General features: G+C 42.1%; 1 protein-coding gene across 12 annotated transcripts in view; it reads left to right on the forward strand.

Moving 5' to 3' along the window:
* The window catches only part of Pex5l (peroxisomal biogenesis factor 5 like), a 198,765-nt gene that overhangs the window by 58,504 nt on the left and 124,253 nt on the right, over positions 1-16,008 (forward strand). For 3 of the 12 annotated variants that reach the window (XM_085835964.1, XM_085835965.1, XM_085835967.1), the window contains exons 1-3: positions 141-381; positions 1,062-1,221; positions 2,653-2,724. The exons of 3 other annotated variants lie outside the window; for them this stretch is intronic. In XM_085835964.1, the coding sequence (XP_085692090.1) occupies positions 1,129-1,221; positions 2,653-2,724 (165 nt within the window). In that variant the 5' untranslated portion in view covers positions 141-381; positions 1,062-1,128. Of the gene's footprint in view, positions 1-139; positions 382-1,061; positions 1,222-2,652; positions 2,725-16,008 lie in introns of those variants that run through there. 6 more of the 12 variants (XM_029475056.2, XM_029475058.2, XM_029475052.2 and 3 more) reach the window with 5 other exon arrangements.

Raw genomic sequence — 16,008 nt, forward strand, 5'->3', positions numbered from 1 at the left:
AGGGGCCTCACCTCCTTGCCTCAATTGAAACTCTCAGCTTCAGTATCTTACCAGAGCTGTGGGTGGAGCTCAGGGCGTGCTTACACTGTGGCTTCTCCTCCCACATAAGCCCTGCCCCCTCACACTTGGACAGTGGGAAGATTAGCTTTCTTCCTCCTCCTAGTTCACTCCTCTGGCTGATGTGCAAGGTCTTGCAGAAGCCAGGGACTTGCGTTCTGGGCTTGGCAAAGTGCTTAGGAAGACGACAGGGCTTCCTGGCTGGGAGGAGGGAGGAGAGAGGAGAGCTGAAGATCCCCGCCTGGGCTGGCTCAGCTAAGCAAAGTGGGCAGCTCAGTACTTGAAAGAGGACTGTGCTCGCTCGCTCGCTCGCACTAGATATCAGTAAGTGGGTGACTGTATGGATTAAGGAAGGATGAGTGTCCCTGGGTCATGGGGTAGACTTGAAAATGTTGCTTGGTTCTAAGGGAAACTCGCAAGGCTGCTGGTTCTGTGTGCTTTCTGTGTCTTGTGGAGACTAGAGGATTAAGCACAAATATCAGAACTCCAAATGCTTCCTCCCATTCCTGGAAAATGGCAACTTCCACAGAGTAGCTGTGTACATAATCTTCTCTCCTGGCCCCTCTTCCCTGGGAGGATGTTACTGAGTCAGACGGTTGGGATTAAGTGGGAAAAGTAAAATGTAATATTAACCAAAATTTCAACTTCTTACTGCGCTCTGTAATGTGCTGACATTGTTGTATCTATTAGCAGTGAATGTCAGGAAAGTCTGAGCCAGGGGCTTACATGGGGGAAGTTGAGCTTTTATAACCAGGAGACATAGTCTATATGTAAGAGATTAAATACAAAATTTATGTTATAAATAATAGATGGGTTTCTAAAAATCATTAAAGAGAGCAGCAGCCAGGAAGCATTAAAGTGTATGATACAAATTAGAAAAAGAAAATATCCTATCCATGGCTTTTTACAGTAGCCAAAAATTTCAGGATGTTTACAAAGTCAGAACAGTGATTCAGGAATACTTCAATTATTGTTGTACATTATTAATACTGTTGCCGGGCAAGATCTGTGGTTCTCTGGTCAGCAAGTTCTGGCAATGAAGCCACTGCCGCTGGTGCAAAGAATTCTGGGATGTCTGACAGTGAAATGGATGGAAGGACTCACATTCCATCTCTACTTAATGCCCTTTTGTCCAGAAATCGGGTCATGCAGATGAGCTACTTGGTACGTATACAGATCAATATTGGGAAAAGCATTTCTGAGGGTTGTGTGGCAGAGGGACTCTAGAGAGTGTCTCATAACAAGCCTTGGGCTCAGAGGACCCAGAAGCCAAGAGACAGGAAGTCAGCTTGGCTCAAGCCAAACATGTTCATTTTCTTTTCCATCCATCTTGAAATGGAACCTCAAATGAGGACAAGAATAATAACCGGGAGGAACACTGTGACCATTTGTTCTGTCCTGAGTGTTGGAATTTATTAGTCTGTAGACAAAGTTGGGTTTTTTTATTTATGCATTTCAATACTTGAAGTCTCTGATCTCTACATTACAGTAAATGACACAAAATAAGAGGTATATTTAAGGGGAGGGTGAAGTATCAGAATTCATATTTTGAAATGTTGTAAAGAGGAGAAAAAGACGACATTGTTTAGCGTAAAGAAGCCTTGTGTCATGGTCACTGATATGCAGGACCCAAGTCAGCATGCGTGCTCCTATGTCAGAAATCTAATTCTCTTCATTCTAGTTTCTGTGGGTACTAAGGGGTCCTTTTGTTTTGGTTTTTTTTTTTTTTTTTTTTTGGTTGACTGTGCTTTTCACTTTGGACAACAGAAAACTGCACAATGACTTTTATCTTCATTTGTCATTGGTATGAAGGAGTCCTATTATACTCCTGAAATTCCCACTGGGGAGAAAAATGTTGCCATTAAATATGTTACCATTATTCTGTAACACAGCTGTGATATGATTGTTATGGCTGGACTACTTTTCCAACCTTAGACTTTGTACTCATACATTTTGCTGTAGGGATGATGGGTAGGGAGCACTCATTAGGACCAGCCACAACAATGAAACAATAAAATGGCTACAAAGTGAGCCTATAGATATGGCCTATACGCTTCCAACTTCATAAACCACCTCATTTTGAAACTACATCATGCTAAAAGCTGCTTTTTATTTTCAATGTTACTATTTATGCAATTAACTAAAAGTTTGAGAGTTCATTATCTGGGTTATGTAATAGTTCTCTTACTCTTAAAAATACATAAAGCCTTAACATATAATGTGTGGTAGTTGACATTTTAAGAGTAGTATAATTCTAAATGAAATTTCTGTTCTTGAGAAAAATGTGCTAAGAATCTTCAGAGAACTGCTTGTTTATCTCACAGTAAACAATTTTTACTGAATTTTTGCCAAAACTATGGAATAAAACAGAATATTAAGAAAGGGCCAAAGCCATATGTTGGCAGCAAGAGGATAAGCAGATAGAGTCGACGCATAGGTATAAGATGGTGCATGAGAGACTGATGTCAGGAATGATACATTGTGGCTGGTGAAAGGGTAAAATGAAGAGTTTTATCTTTAAGAATTATTAAGTAGGAATTAAGTATTTTTTAATGAAAAGAAACTAAATGATATTTAAAATTGTTCTTTCACAAGAAAAGTAAAGAACAAGGCTATGGCAAGCTAAGCAGTGACGAGGACCTGGAAATAATTGTTGACCAGAAGCAGGTAAGTGAGCACTCACGTTTCCTGTTGCCTGTAGAATTTGACCTGGTAGCCCTGCTGGTTCAGAGCATGTTCCCGACAGTGTCTGAGCCTGTCTAACTACAACTGTTATTAATATAGATTTGGGGAGCATCAAAGTTTCCCTCATCACTGCCCCACTGACTTGTGCATAATACCAGCATATGTGTACTATATCTGAGAATAAATAAGAGAGCACAAAGCAAGGGAGGGGGGGAGAGCACTGGGGACTCAATGCAATGAGTCAGGATAGCATAACTTGATTGAGAAAAAAAGATTTAAGTAGATCTTGGAGGCATATCATCTTAAAAGTGAGAAACACTACAATAATTAGTGTGTATTCTGAAAGCATGGGGGAGCAGATAAACGGTGTGAAATTTTGAGAAATTTAAACTTACATCTTGCCCAGTTTACTTTCTTGGCTTGTCTGCAGCAAGTGTCAAGATGGTCTGAAATGAAAACAGATAGCTTCATTGTCAGTAACGCTGCCCATCATTTGAGAAGCCTCTAGGTTGGATGTTGCCTTGGCTCATGAGGTTCGATGAGAATGGCTTAACAGAGCATACACAATGATTTAGCAGGGAGTGGATGATCTCCAGCCGGGACACTGACTTGGCATTACTCCTTAACATCTTTGTTAATTATCAAGGAGACAAGAGAACTGCCCGTCTATTTAACATACATGTGGCATTGCCTCTGAAGGCAGCATAAACTCAACAGAGTGGACATTAAAATGTCTGAGCTGAGGAGGACATTAGAAAATAGCCAGTGACCTCCAGATAGGCTGATGAGTTTGGACAAGTTCTTTGCCATGTAGTTGGTTCTGCATCATGGTGATTACACTAAGGGAGTGTGCATGCATGTGTGCATGGGTTTGACAAAACGGGGAATGGCTACCAAAGGGGAGCTATGAGAAACCAATGACTTAAGTCATGAGTACTAGGATGTCTTCTGGAAGACCCCATCTGAGTAAAGCATTTCCATGGAAGTTCATGGTATATGGGCAGGCACAGAAGGGCTTGCCACACCGCCCATGTTTCCTGCCCCATTGACTTTGGGCTCCTGCTGAGGACAGCAGGGTAGGGGGTGTGAGGGTCTGGCCTGCATTCTGCTACTCACTGCCAGATTGCCAGTTTAAATAATAAGGTATATGGAGTGCCAGTTTGCAGTACTGTTGTTTTTTTTTTAATTATGCCAGATTAATTACTTGAGATATGCACTCTAGATCTCCCATAGACTCTGACTCCGATTAAGGAGTGGACCTATTTGATAGATAAACTAGTAAAGGGTGAGTGAAAACACCATGAGATGCACACACACACACACACACACACACACCTCCATCAAAACGAAGTTAGTTTTTGTTTTATCATGTAGAAATACGTTCTTACTTATTTACTTCTTTCTTTTAGTTTCTTCTTGTTTAATTTTTGTGTTTTAACTAGCTGTTGTCATTCAGAAAACTACAGAATTACTTATTTTTTTATTTTTTATGAAGAATCCAAGGAAGTTTTCTTTCATTTTCCCATGCTGTCTTTCCACAAATTGATATTGTCGCGAGCATGCACTTCCAGTGCTAACACACAAGCTGGTGCCATTCAGAGAGACCCAGCACTGCTAAGGCATTCCTGTTAAACCTTGTTTTACAATGTGACAGATTAAAATATGCCACTTTAGGAGCTGGCTGCTGGCCATGAAGAGTTCCCCTTGTTTGGGAGGTTTTGGGGTTTGAGTTTTAAGCAAATCTCAGCTGAGGCAATGACATGTTCCCACCCCCAACTAAAATAACAAGGAAAACACTAATTATTCTTTATAAAACTCCAAGGCAGTTATTCCTAAGATTAAGAGACCAACAATTAAGCATGTATGTGAGTGTATGCGTGGTTCAAATGCATTTTCTACAGAAACCCAATGTTGTTTAGTACATATATATCAAATGAAATTATGAATATATATAATAAAATTTAAACTATGTCCCTGTACACTAATCTTTATGTTCAATCTGTATCTTTAAAAAGCACAGAGGAAGTTTGCAAGTCTTCGCATAAGTCCAAGTAGCTTTTCTAGTGACTGATGCCAAAAGAAAACCAAAGGAAGATAAATAAAATAATTGAAGTTCCATGATGGGCAGAGGTTGACGGTCTCATTAAGCCTGTCCCTCGGCTGCTGTCACTCCATGAGTGCTGTGGCAGCTGAATGCCAGTTCATCAGTCAGGTGATTCACACACCTTGTGCTTCCACAGAGAGCCCATGGTCTTGCTTATATAAGCACAGTAATAGCAGAAGCTGTGTGCAGGATGTTGGCTCGCCATCCCTGGATGCTGCTCTCAAAAGGGTAGAAGATGATGCTGTGTTGTTTTGATGTGGAAAAACAGCAAATTTTATAAATGTGAAAGGTTTTTCTTTTTGAAGGGCAATACTGTACTGCTCCCTTTGTGGGAGTTTCTTGGCAACTTTGATTCAGAATGCATGTTGTAAAAATCACAAAGGATTCTTAAGCTAGTACCCTAAACTAACACGCAATATATGTTTATATTTTTATTTATACATATATGCATACACATTCACATAGTCAATTTAAATATGACTGTATTGGATGGGAATCAGAATCTAGTTTCCACTTGATATCCCCAAAAGTTTTAAGCTTCAAGCTGAAAAATAATGAAAACAAATGTATTGCAGTAAAATCTTAATGACCTTAAATTCTAAACATTTTTCCATAAACACAATATATCTGTACTTAGTGAGTGTTATATAAAAATCAATACTAAAAAGTAAATCATATATATATATGAATATAAATTATATATTATATGTGCATGTGTATCAGTTTTATCATCAAAGTATTCTTCCTTCATTGGAGAAATCAAAAGTCTTGATTGGAAATTAATCTCAAGTAAACACAAATTATTTTCTGAAATTACTGGTATTTCAGGAGTGAGACTGGATAAAATAGACATTTCCAGCACCTTTGCTAAGGAATTTACAGTCTTAACTATTTGAATAGTGAATCTGCTCTGTTTTGAGTTGCTGGTAACTCAAGGTTTCCCATATGTTGGGCTGAATGTGTGTTTACAGAGTTTGAGTCTAGGATGTTTTCAGATCCCAGGTAGACTTGAAGGAAGTAGCAAAGACAAACATCAAGTACAGAATGTGTTCTTTTATGAAGGACTAGGAGCTACAGCTTTTAGGATTGCACAAAGGCATGGACAGAATGCTTAAGTCTAGGTGGTTCTGGAACTCAAAGGCAGTTGGCACAGTGTGTTTCTTGTTGCACTAGATAAAGAAATTCAAGTACTAGCCAGTTGCTAGGGAATGAATACATCAGGTCGGTACAGCAATCCTCCAGTCCTAGAAGCCTCAGATGTGCCTAAGAAGCTTGCTAGGTTACTGCTGCTGGTTCCAGACTATATTCTATGACCCAGAGTCAGGAAATATAGCAATTGTGATTCTGAAAGAGGAAAAAGTATATGGGACCAGTACTAGACCTAATATTCAAGTAGTCATTAACTGGAAATCTAAAAACCAGAGCCCATAGATACTCGATGTAATGGTCCCTAAAAAGTAGATCACCATAGACATTCACAACAATGGCGCCCCAAAGACCCAAGCCTGCAGTTGGGTTGTATTCCCTATGGTAGCCCTTTTTGGTCTTGAGCCACAACAGGGTTCTTGCTTGTAAACTGGTATCTTGTTCCCATCTAACGTTTATTTGAGGCAAAAATCTGTTAAAGGCTCAGTAAGACATAGACAGGAAGCCAGAACCTTGAGGCCCAGAGTAGAGAATGAATTTGCCCAGAGTCACTGGTATTATACCAAGAACATTGAAAGCCATAACTTCCTGATGTCATAGTCCAAATTCTATACCCTCTTTATAGGTCATTACTGATTGACCTATAAAATGGTTAAGAAATGATTTTACCTTCCTGGTCTACTTACAGAAAATTACTACCTGGAAACAGTTATAGTTGAGCCATGGTCTGTCTATTGCTAAGCCCTCATGGGGATACGTTTCTCACAAACACTTAACTGCCTAACTCCCTCTTGGCCTTTAGGGCATTTCAGAAAAGAAAGGTTCTTCCAAATAAACGAATGAATGGCATGGTCAGAATGAAAACTGTAAGATGACTGTTGAAATACTTGCCTTTTCTCCTGAACCTCCAAGGGAGGACTCCACGCACATGAGAAACAAGGTAACCCATGCTTTACCTAGTCTGAACCTTTCCTGATCTCTTTAAAACCTGTGAGAGAATCCTAAGCAGGAAGCAAAGCATATCAGAACTGTTTTTCTAAAGTAAAAAAGAAAGAAAGAAACAAAGTAGAATTGCCCCCTTGGATCTCCAACAGCCACAAGCCTTTCAGTAAGATTGCAACCCTGTCCTGTCCGAGTGGCTCTGTGAAAATGGATTGTGTCAGGGAGATCAAGGCCAGCATCAAATAAAAATGAAAGAGCAAGGCCCAGCTTCCTTGTGGTGCTAACAGATAGCCTGTCCTACCACCAGCTGACTCAAGCCTTGGACTCATAAATAGTAAAATGACGAGGGAATGTGTGTCACTGTCTTTTGTACTCAGCGCCATCTGGACAGTACTTTCTTGGCCATATCAGTATGGTGGCTTAATTTATACATAATTCATACCCCATTTGCTTCTGAGGGTTCCAAAGTACCAGAGTCTGTCTCTTGGGGTCACAAGCTACAGTTTCCCTGGTGCCTTCTTGGAATTCTGTACATGGTCATGAAGAACAGAGGACCCCCTCCTCCTCCACCTGCTCAGCCTGGAGAGCCTGAAGCAGGGGACTCTGTCACACTTGGAGAACTCAGCACCCCATGCATGCAGCTGTGATGCCCTGATTAAGCTCGCAGTAAGCATAAGCTCATTAGCAATTTCTTCACAAAAGATTGATCAATGAGAAGTGGCTTCATAAAAAGAAGGCAGATTATTTACCATGTGTATGCACTGGCATAAACAAAGAGTCATTTCTATAGACCAATCAATTCCATCTTTTCTGCAAAGTTATTTTTCATCAACAAATATTGTAAATGAGGGGCCACATTTCCCGTTAGGTTAAACATTAAATTTCTGGAATAAAGACGGGATGACCCTGTATTTATTGTCTTCCCAAATAGTCTCACATGTATCATGGAGTCAAAACTTAACCCTAAAGATTTGGTACTTCAAAGGGGAAGAGTCACAGTAATGCACAATGTCTTTACAAACTCACATCGTAAACTATTTCTTAATGTCCCAAATCTCAACTCCATCTACTGATTCTGTTCAGAGCACCCGACTCTAGGGCAAACTCTGAGGAAAAAACTCAAAACCTTCATTTTAGACTCTATTGCAACGTGAGGTATCAGGCCATGGAAAACCTAGCAGGTCACTCTTCCCAAAGCATCTCCAAAGCTAGAGTACCGAGCCCGACTCCCTCACCCTGCCTTCTGCTTTAGCTCTGCTCTCCTGACAGAGGAGTTTGGTGCAAGCTGTTAGGTTCTCTGCATCTTCAGGTTGTCATCTGTGCAGTACAATCACACCATCTGCATTGGCGTCTGTTCCATGGCTCACAGGGGGACACTTCTTTGAAAAGCCATGTGTCCTCTGGTCAGAGCCAGGCATAGAATCTGGGGCCCCGATGTCGTGTCTGATGCATTCCACAAAGCTGGGCTTCCTAGAGGGATAGTCGTTAATGGGTGTTGTGTCATGATTTTGTCACTTTCTTTCCTCTAGTGTGTTCCTGAGTGTTCTTCACACCTTCTGTAGACAGACCTTCCAGGTCAGGGCCTGTCATGAGCCAGATGGTCTGCCACACCATGTGCACACTGTGACTGTAGCACAGACATGTCAGCCACTTTCACAGAGCGTTAGGTTGGTTCCAGTCTGAATTCTGACTGAGAACAGGGAATAGCCACATGGAAACAGCATTCCTTTGGGGGAGATAGAGCGGCTTCTCTGAGTCAGAGGTTGCTCTGCTATGTATGAGGAAAATGTCTATTTTAGGATATTTTTGAGAGGATTGCACAAGCCCCTCAGTCCAGAGGCTTAGCCACAGGCACAGCAGGTGATGCATGCTTCATTCACAAGAGCCAGGCGCTGAGCCAAGTGGTGGGAAGAGTTAATAGCAATATCCACACTCCTATTAGCTGGAGGAGTCCTTGGATGTGGGAGGGGTGGGCTAAACTATAATGATTCTAAGCAATATCATTTTTACTGGGGTCAGAGAAGTGGATGCCTAGCTGGCTGTGGCACAAGGAGTGGGAAGGGTAGAGGGCAGTGGCCACTTGGCACAAGCTTGCCTCTCTAGAGAAGGGCAGTGCACACACATCACCTCCAGGGATTTCCATGCTGGAAATGAGTCTATAGCCACCACACAGTAACTGGTCAAGAGACATAATTATGCTGCTGCCGCTAAAATGTCTATAATCGACTTTAAGATCTTAAATGATATTAATCAGCAAGCAAACAAGCAAGCAAGCAAGCAAGAAAGAAAGCAAGCAAGCAAGCAAGCAAGCAAGCAAGCAAGAAAGAAAGAAAGAAAGAAAGAAAGAAAGAAAGAAAGAAAGAAAGAAAGAAAATGAAAAAGGAAAGAAAACTGGCTCTGTGCATAGCCCTAGGGAACCTGGCTCGAGACTTACTGTGTTCAGGAGACTCTGAGATCACAGGCAGGCAATACATAAATACAGGAGTGGGCCTCGCTTCACTCATCTCTGTATTGACATTTCCCTGAGAGCTATCCAGATTAGCCACAGATCTGATTAACAGAAGGATATTAAAGTATAGTTTGCAGGCCATCTCAAGTCCTCTTGGAAGCTCAAGTTCCTTAGGAGGGAGCCTGGCCACAGAACTTCCCTCTTGCTGAAGTAAGAAGCATGCATTTTCACCAGCAGAAGCTGTTGTTGCTGGTGGCAGAACAGAGACAAGCCCATCAGGACTGTCTTTTACTTTTGTGTCTTTGCCTAGCTCAATTTCGGGGAGCAGCAAGATCCCAGCACTGGTTAGCACGCCTCTCCCAGTTGCTCTTCCCCAATATCCAGATGAGTCTATAATGTATCTCCCAAGACAGTTCCAGTCAGCAAGACAGAGAGAGCCTGAGTTTCTGCCCCTTGATTCGACATCACATATTAATACATAGCTACAAACTTGTTACTTGCAGTTAAAAATAAAAGGACAGGGAAATGGATTTCCATGGTGGCAATGTCTAGATGTTAAATCATTTCCTAATAAACCATGGTTTTCCTTCCTTCTTCTCTTTAATGTAATGGGGCAACGTGGTGCTGACATGTCTAGAGAAGGCATGCATAATTGAAGCGGTGTGAGCTGACGCAATGAGTGCAAAACTTATGTGATCTATGGAGGGAGCAGGCAGAGGCAGCAGCACTTACAGACTTAGAGAGCACCTTGAGAAGTGCTCCACTGAGCTGCACTATGGAAAACGGGGAAACGTGGGGGTGGGGGATGAGCATTGCTTCTAATTTTCATTAGTAGCTCTACTTAATCTCTGTGAGAATTCCGGACGTCCTGGTTAGACAGAATGTCAGGACATGATCTAATCTGAGGTTGACACATTATGTTCTATGGAACCCATTTTTACCCACTTCTAATGGTGGGAGGTGGGATGGTCATGTCAGAGAGGTCAGGTGGGAAGAGAAGCTTTGCATAAAGAATGGCCAGGAAGTTCCCTTATGTTGATTTTAGTTCCACCAAAATAGGTGAGTCCCCCAGCAAGGAAGGAAGTAGTTAGATAGGACTCACCAACTTATCTCTCATCACAGGACATAGTAGAACTCTAGTTTGCAACTCCCAGTTAGATCATTTATCTACCCCTGTAACTGCCTTACTAAAATTAAAATGCTGTTCATCTGTGTGTGCTCGAGTGTGTACCTGCGCATGTTCACACACACACACACACACACACACACACACACATTTGTGTGGAGGTGAAAGGAAAACTGGCAGTAGTTTGTCCTCTCCTTCCTTTTGGCCCTGCAGATAGAAGCCTAGTCATCAGTCCTGGCAGTAACTGCTTTTATCTGTTGTTGACCTATCTCTCTGGACCAACAGTGCTTCTCAGCCTTCCCTCCAGTGTCTTACGTGTACACTAAACACTGCTCAAGCCAGGATATTCCTTTGGGAAAATGAACACAGCTACAGGTCTCTCTGAGAGACATCCATGACTTCCTGTCATGTGCTTACTACTCTTCAAAGGAGACAGATTCTCACACCAACCTTGGAAAATTTCCCAGAGTGCACTGGGAACCAGATATTAAATATTTACAAAGGGGACTTTGAAATTTCAATCATGTCAATGTACACAGCTTTCCTTTGCCTCAGCTCATGGGGCCTCCCTCTCTCCTTGTCTCGATCTGTCCTCATTCCCCAGGTGGCTGTGGGCCTCAGCTCATGGGGCCTCTCTCCTTGGCTCGATCTGTCCTCATTCCCCAGGTGGCTGTGGGCCTCAGCTCATGGGGCCTCTCTCCCTGGCTCAATCTATCCTCATCCTCGGGTGGCTGTGGACAATGAAAGCCAAGCCCAGACTTGGGCCCCTCACTTCCCAGCAATCCAACCTGAACGTAGCTGCAGATTCAGTCTAGTGAGCCCAATGATAAACTCATTTATCATTGATGTGTCTGTGTCTTTGAAACACAGTAATGGCTGCAGATAACTGTACTAGTATTACTTTAAAATTCAAAACATGATAAAAATGGCAAAAGACTAGGTAGACTACACCAATTTTTCTTTGATAATTTTCTTTACTTTTGAAATTTTTACATATGTATACAATGAAATACAATCCTATCTACCCAAGATTTCCACCCTCCAAATCCCATAGTGTGTCCCCCAACATGTTCATGAGGTTTCTTAAATAACTGGCTAAGTCCAGTTAGTTCTGCCTATATGTACATTGGTGTAGGTTCATCTACTGGGTCATGGGAAACCCACCAGAGGCAACAGTCTCAGAAAGAGAATGAGTTTTCCTCCTCTAGGAAGTATCCACTGCCAACAAATAGTGCCTCAGTAAGGGGCGGGACGTGGCATGATCTATCCTTTCAGTACCAGGATTTTGGCTGGCTTGATCTTGTATAAATCTTGTGCAGGTAGCCACAGCTGGTGTGACTTCCCACCTGCAGTAACCACGTCATGTCCATAGGACAGAAGCCCACAGAACTTCTCCCCATTCTCGAGAGGTTACATTCTTACCCCTAGGAGATTTGGAAGCCATTATTTTCTCCCTTCTTCTTCATCATTGGACCAGGATGCCTATGCTCTCTCCTGCCCTGACCATGTCCTGTCTGCTTTGGTTTCTCAGCAATCTGACTTAACAGTCACATCCCTTCCTGTCTTCTTAGCATTGGCCTCCAGCTCTGGCCGCTGGGATGCATCTCTTACTCTGACACTGTGTAGCCTTGACAGAAATGCAGTTCTTGCAAACCTGCTTTTTAGAATGCTCCATCGCTTCCTTCTCTTTCCTCAAAACAACTCCACAGTTCTGTCATCTCCATTTTCAGTCACTCATTTGGCACATGGCCTACTGCTAACCGTGCTTGTACTTCTGCGAGGTCTTGTGATTAGGACATGCACAACCAACATACAATGGCCATTCAATACAATTGTTATGTATTCCTCATCAAAGTATTCTTTTGACCAGATGATCTCATCCTTGAAGTACATGAATAAGTGACTTATGAACGGAATGGTGGGAGAGGGCGCCATCTCGGCTTTGTGCTGCATGATCCTGATGGAAGAAAACATTCATTCATTTTTGTCCAACAAAATTATCTCATTTGTATAATTAGAGAGTCATTAATGAACTTTTGTTGTACAACACTAGTCACAGAAGCCTTTATTATTTCAGGCAAGAGTGTGCTTTGCCACTTCCCAGCACCTGAGCCAGTGAGTCACATGGCACCCCTGATGGATTCCGTTAGTCCAATGTACAGTATGAAAGAAATTGAGTCCTGGACAGAGTGAGACAATTGGAAAGTTTTAAGGTACAGATTTCACACCTTAGAAATTTTGTGAAATGACAACTCCTTTTGCTCATTCAAAAAAATTTTTTTTAATCTCCTGTCTCAAGGAGTTTAATTTAACAATCTTGGTGTCAGGACATTTCTGAATAACACAAACTTTTCCACAGACCCTAAAACAGCTGCATTGCTGGAAGCCTGCTGGAATCAGTGCTCCAAGCCTCAGCATCAAGGATGGGCCCTGGAGACAGGTTAAGAAGTCTTCAGTGGAAACCATCAGTATTTAGGAGCCTGGTTCCTAAGAACTGATGCAAATGATTCTGATTTTGGTGTCAGGGAAGAATGCATATTATTTTGGCAAGCAAGCGAAACCTTCGTTACAGGGCTATGAAAGGGAGTTGAGACCAGCTAAGTATCTCAAAGCCTTTAGTGGAAAGGCCTAACTTTCCACATTTCCTCATTTCTTGAAGTGGAAGCATACAGTGATGAGCCCTGAGACTCTGAGGCATGGTGGCACCCACAGCAGCGCTAACCCACTTGTACTAAAAGGCCAATACATGCATTTATGTACCGTTTTCTGTGTGTCATTTCCTGTCCTGAGGGTGTTTTAAATATTGTTTAATCTCCCCACCCATTCCAGGATACTCCTACCTTTCCTACTTTACAGGTTAGGGAGAACCTCGCTCCCAACCCTCAGGGCACTGCAGTACCCGACAGCCCTGCACTGAGATTCAAAGTTAGGACATGTCCTTCCGTTATGCTTCCCTGATGTATCAAGGAGGCCAGTTAGAAACCTGATTGTGTTAAATAATTTATGGTGGTAGGCTCTAAGAAAGGCTTCCTGTTTGTAAAGAAGTTTAAATAAAATGAGACAGGAAATTTGAACTATTGTATTCTTGTTATTGAGGAGAGGGGATGAATTCATAGTCAAAACATGCACACTCAAAAGCTAGCATGCTTAAGAGAGCACCTGCCCAGTCCGTGCATCAGTGGCCCTTACTGCAGCTCTGGGAGAACAGACAGTATTGAGAGAGCTGGTCTGGCCACTACCCGCCACTCAGTAAATTAAATCCCTGCCCTGTTCTAGAATTACCTCTGTGCCCACCACATCTGGAAATTTCCAGAGCTGGCACTACCCATCACCTCAGCACTTGCTGAGCCACCTTCTTTTATGGATGACAATAACTGTGCTCTGAAAATGTCACTCCATTCATTCAGTGTCCTCCCAGGGCTGACCTTTCTTCTCAGGCTGAGGTCCCTGCTGACCTGTTCAATCAAGCTTTTCCCAAGCTCTCAGCCTATCTCCAGAATCCCCGAGCACCCACCGATAAACGAGTTCTGAGGACTGATAGTCTACCTCCTCTAGACATTGCTTCTTCTAGTCCCTATTGCTTGCTCTTGTGATCTTCCCCAAAGCAGAACTTCTCTAGCCTGAGCTGTATCCATTAGCTCCAGAGGGCTGCTGGTGGCCTCTGGATTCCCTCCTCACTGTCTGCATTGTGCCTATCACTTCAGACAGGAGAAATGATACCAGGCTGGGAAGATTGCCCCCCACAAAAACATGGGCCTGAATTCAATACCCAGAACTAATGGAGGAAGGGACAGGAAGATCCCTAGGGCTCACTGAGCAGCCAGCAGAGCCTGCTTCCTACTTGGTGAATTCTAGGCCAGTGAGACACACAGAGATGCATGCACATGCACGAGCACGAGATAAAGCGTTGCCTTGGTCATGAGGATGCATTGATGTCTCATTCTTGCATACTCATGAATATTTTGTATTGTTACACTCAGCAAACATTCCATTCTTTGTCTTCTCATTTTCTACTGCGTGTGTATGGGTGCATTTTAATGGCCACCTTAGGATCAAAGATCTTAAGCATTTCAACCGAGCTCTCTCTTCACTTGTGCAGTGATCATGCAAATAATCTCCCCTTTCATTAAGAGGATGCAACTCATTAAACTGAAGAAAGTAGCAAAAAGAATTGCAGCAGAGTTATTTGTGGCCCGTAGGTAGATACATGCTGGTCTTCCATGAATTCTATAGGCTGTTTGTTGGTAGGGTCTGCACTGGGTAATCTCTACCATCCTGTTAGAAATTGTCACACATGTCACATTGCTCCCTAAGACTTCAGGTTTAACCCAAATTATGTGTGGCAGTTACCAGCATTCTACTTCCTAAGGGCGACCGAAGCAAAAATTTGCATTAAGTGAGTTTGCATGAATTTCATAGAAATTTATTAATTTTACTAAGTAAGTTAAAAGTACATGGATTAAGTCTTGTTAGAGCCACAAATCCCTCAGGATATAGTTTACTCTGGTAACCATACTCATTGAGGAAACAGATGTATAGATTTGCTAAGGTAGTCTCAGGTGAAAAATAAACATAGAGAGACTTTCAAATCCTGATATTGGAGTCTAAGCAGCTTACATACAATTCAAGGACTTGGAGAATTGGACCCTATGGCTGAAAGGTAGAAACAAAGAAATAATGATAGCGTGTGTAAAATATATATGTAGCTTTATCAGCATTTAGACCTTTCTTGTAACCCAAATTCATAGGTTAATACAGAACCCTAAAATGTATAAGAACCCACTGGTAAGACGTAAGATACAAGGGAGGATGCAAGCACTCCATCTGCCAATGGCTTCTCTCTTGACCTTTGAACTCTAAGCCATGACCTCTCTATAAGCAAAGAGACCGAAATGTTTTGCCTACTTCTATTGCACAAGCACTCCAGAGGAATTTATTAATGAAAAGGAAAATGCAATCATTTGAAGCACCCAGGAGATTACGTCCTGTGAGTCCACCAGACAGTATACTGTGTCACAAGGGACCCGGGTGGCACCAGCAGTGGGGACAGGGAAGCTTATTTCTTTTCTCTTTTTTAAACTTTTTATTGGTTATTTCATTTATTTTCTTTTCACAGCCCACCATTGGACTGAGGCTTATTTCTTAATTCTGTGATAGGATGACACAGAATTTCTTTTTTGAGTGGCTGACCTACTCTCGGATTTTCATTGTCTCAAGAAGTATGCATTATAAAGGCTACTTCTGAAGACACAGAGAACAATGGTCCCCACTTCTCTAATTTGCTTTGGTACAAATTTTTGTTCATGGAAAAGCCAAATTTATGCTGAGGCTTCTGGTAGTTATTTGGTGACAGAAAGATTTCATATCCAAGTAAAAACAACATATAGCATATATTCCCCTCTAAGCCTATAAGAACGCCTTTCTAATTCAGTTGATTAATGGAGCCACATTTAACTCAAGAATATGCGTATGCGGGCGAGCTCGCATGCACACACACAC

Source organism: Mus caroli, unplaced genomic scaffold, assembly GCF_978045245.1.
Source record: "Mus caroli unplaced genomic scaffold, Mus_caroli_1 scaffold_3, whole genome shotgun sequence".
NCBI classification, from domain to species: domain Eukaryota; kingdom Metazoa; phylum Chordata; class Mammalia; order Rodentia; family Muridae; genus Mus; species Mus caroli.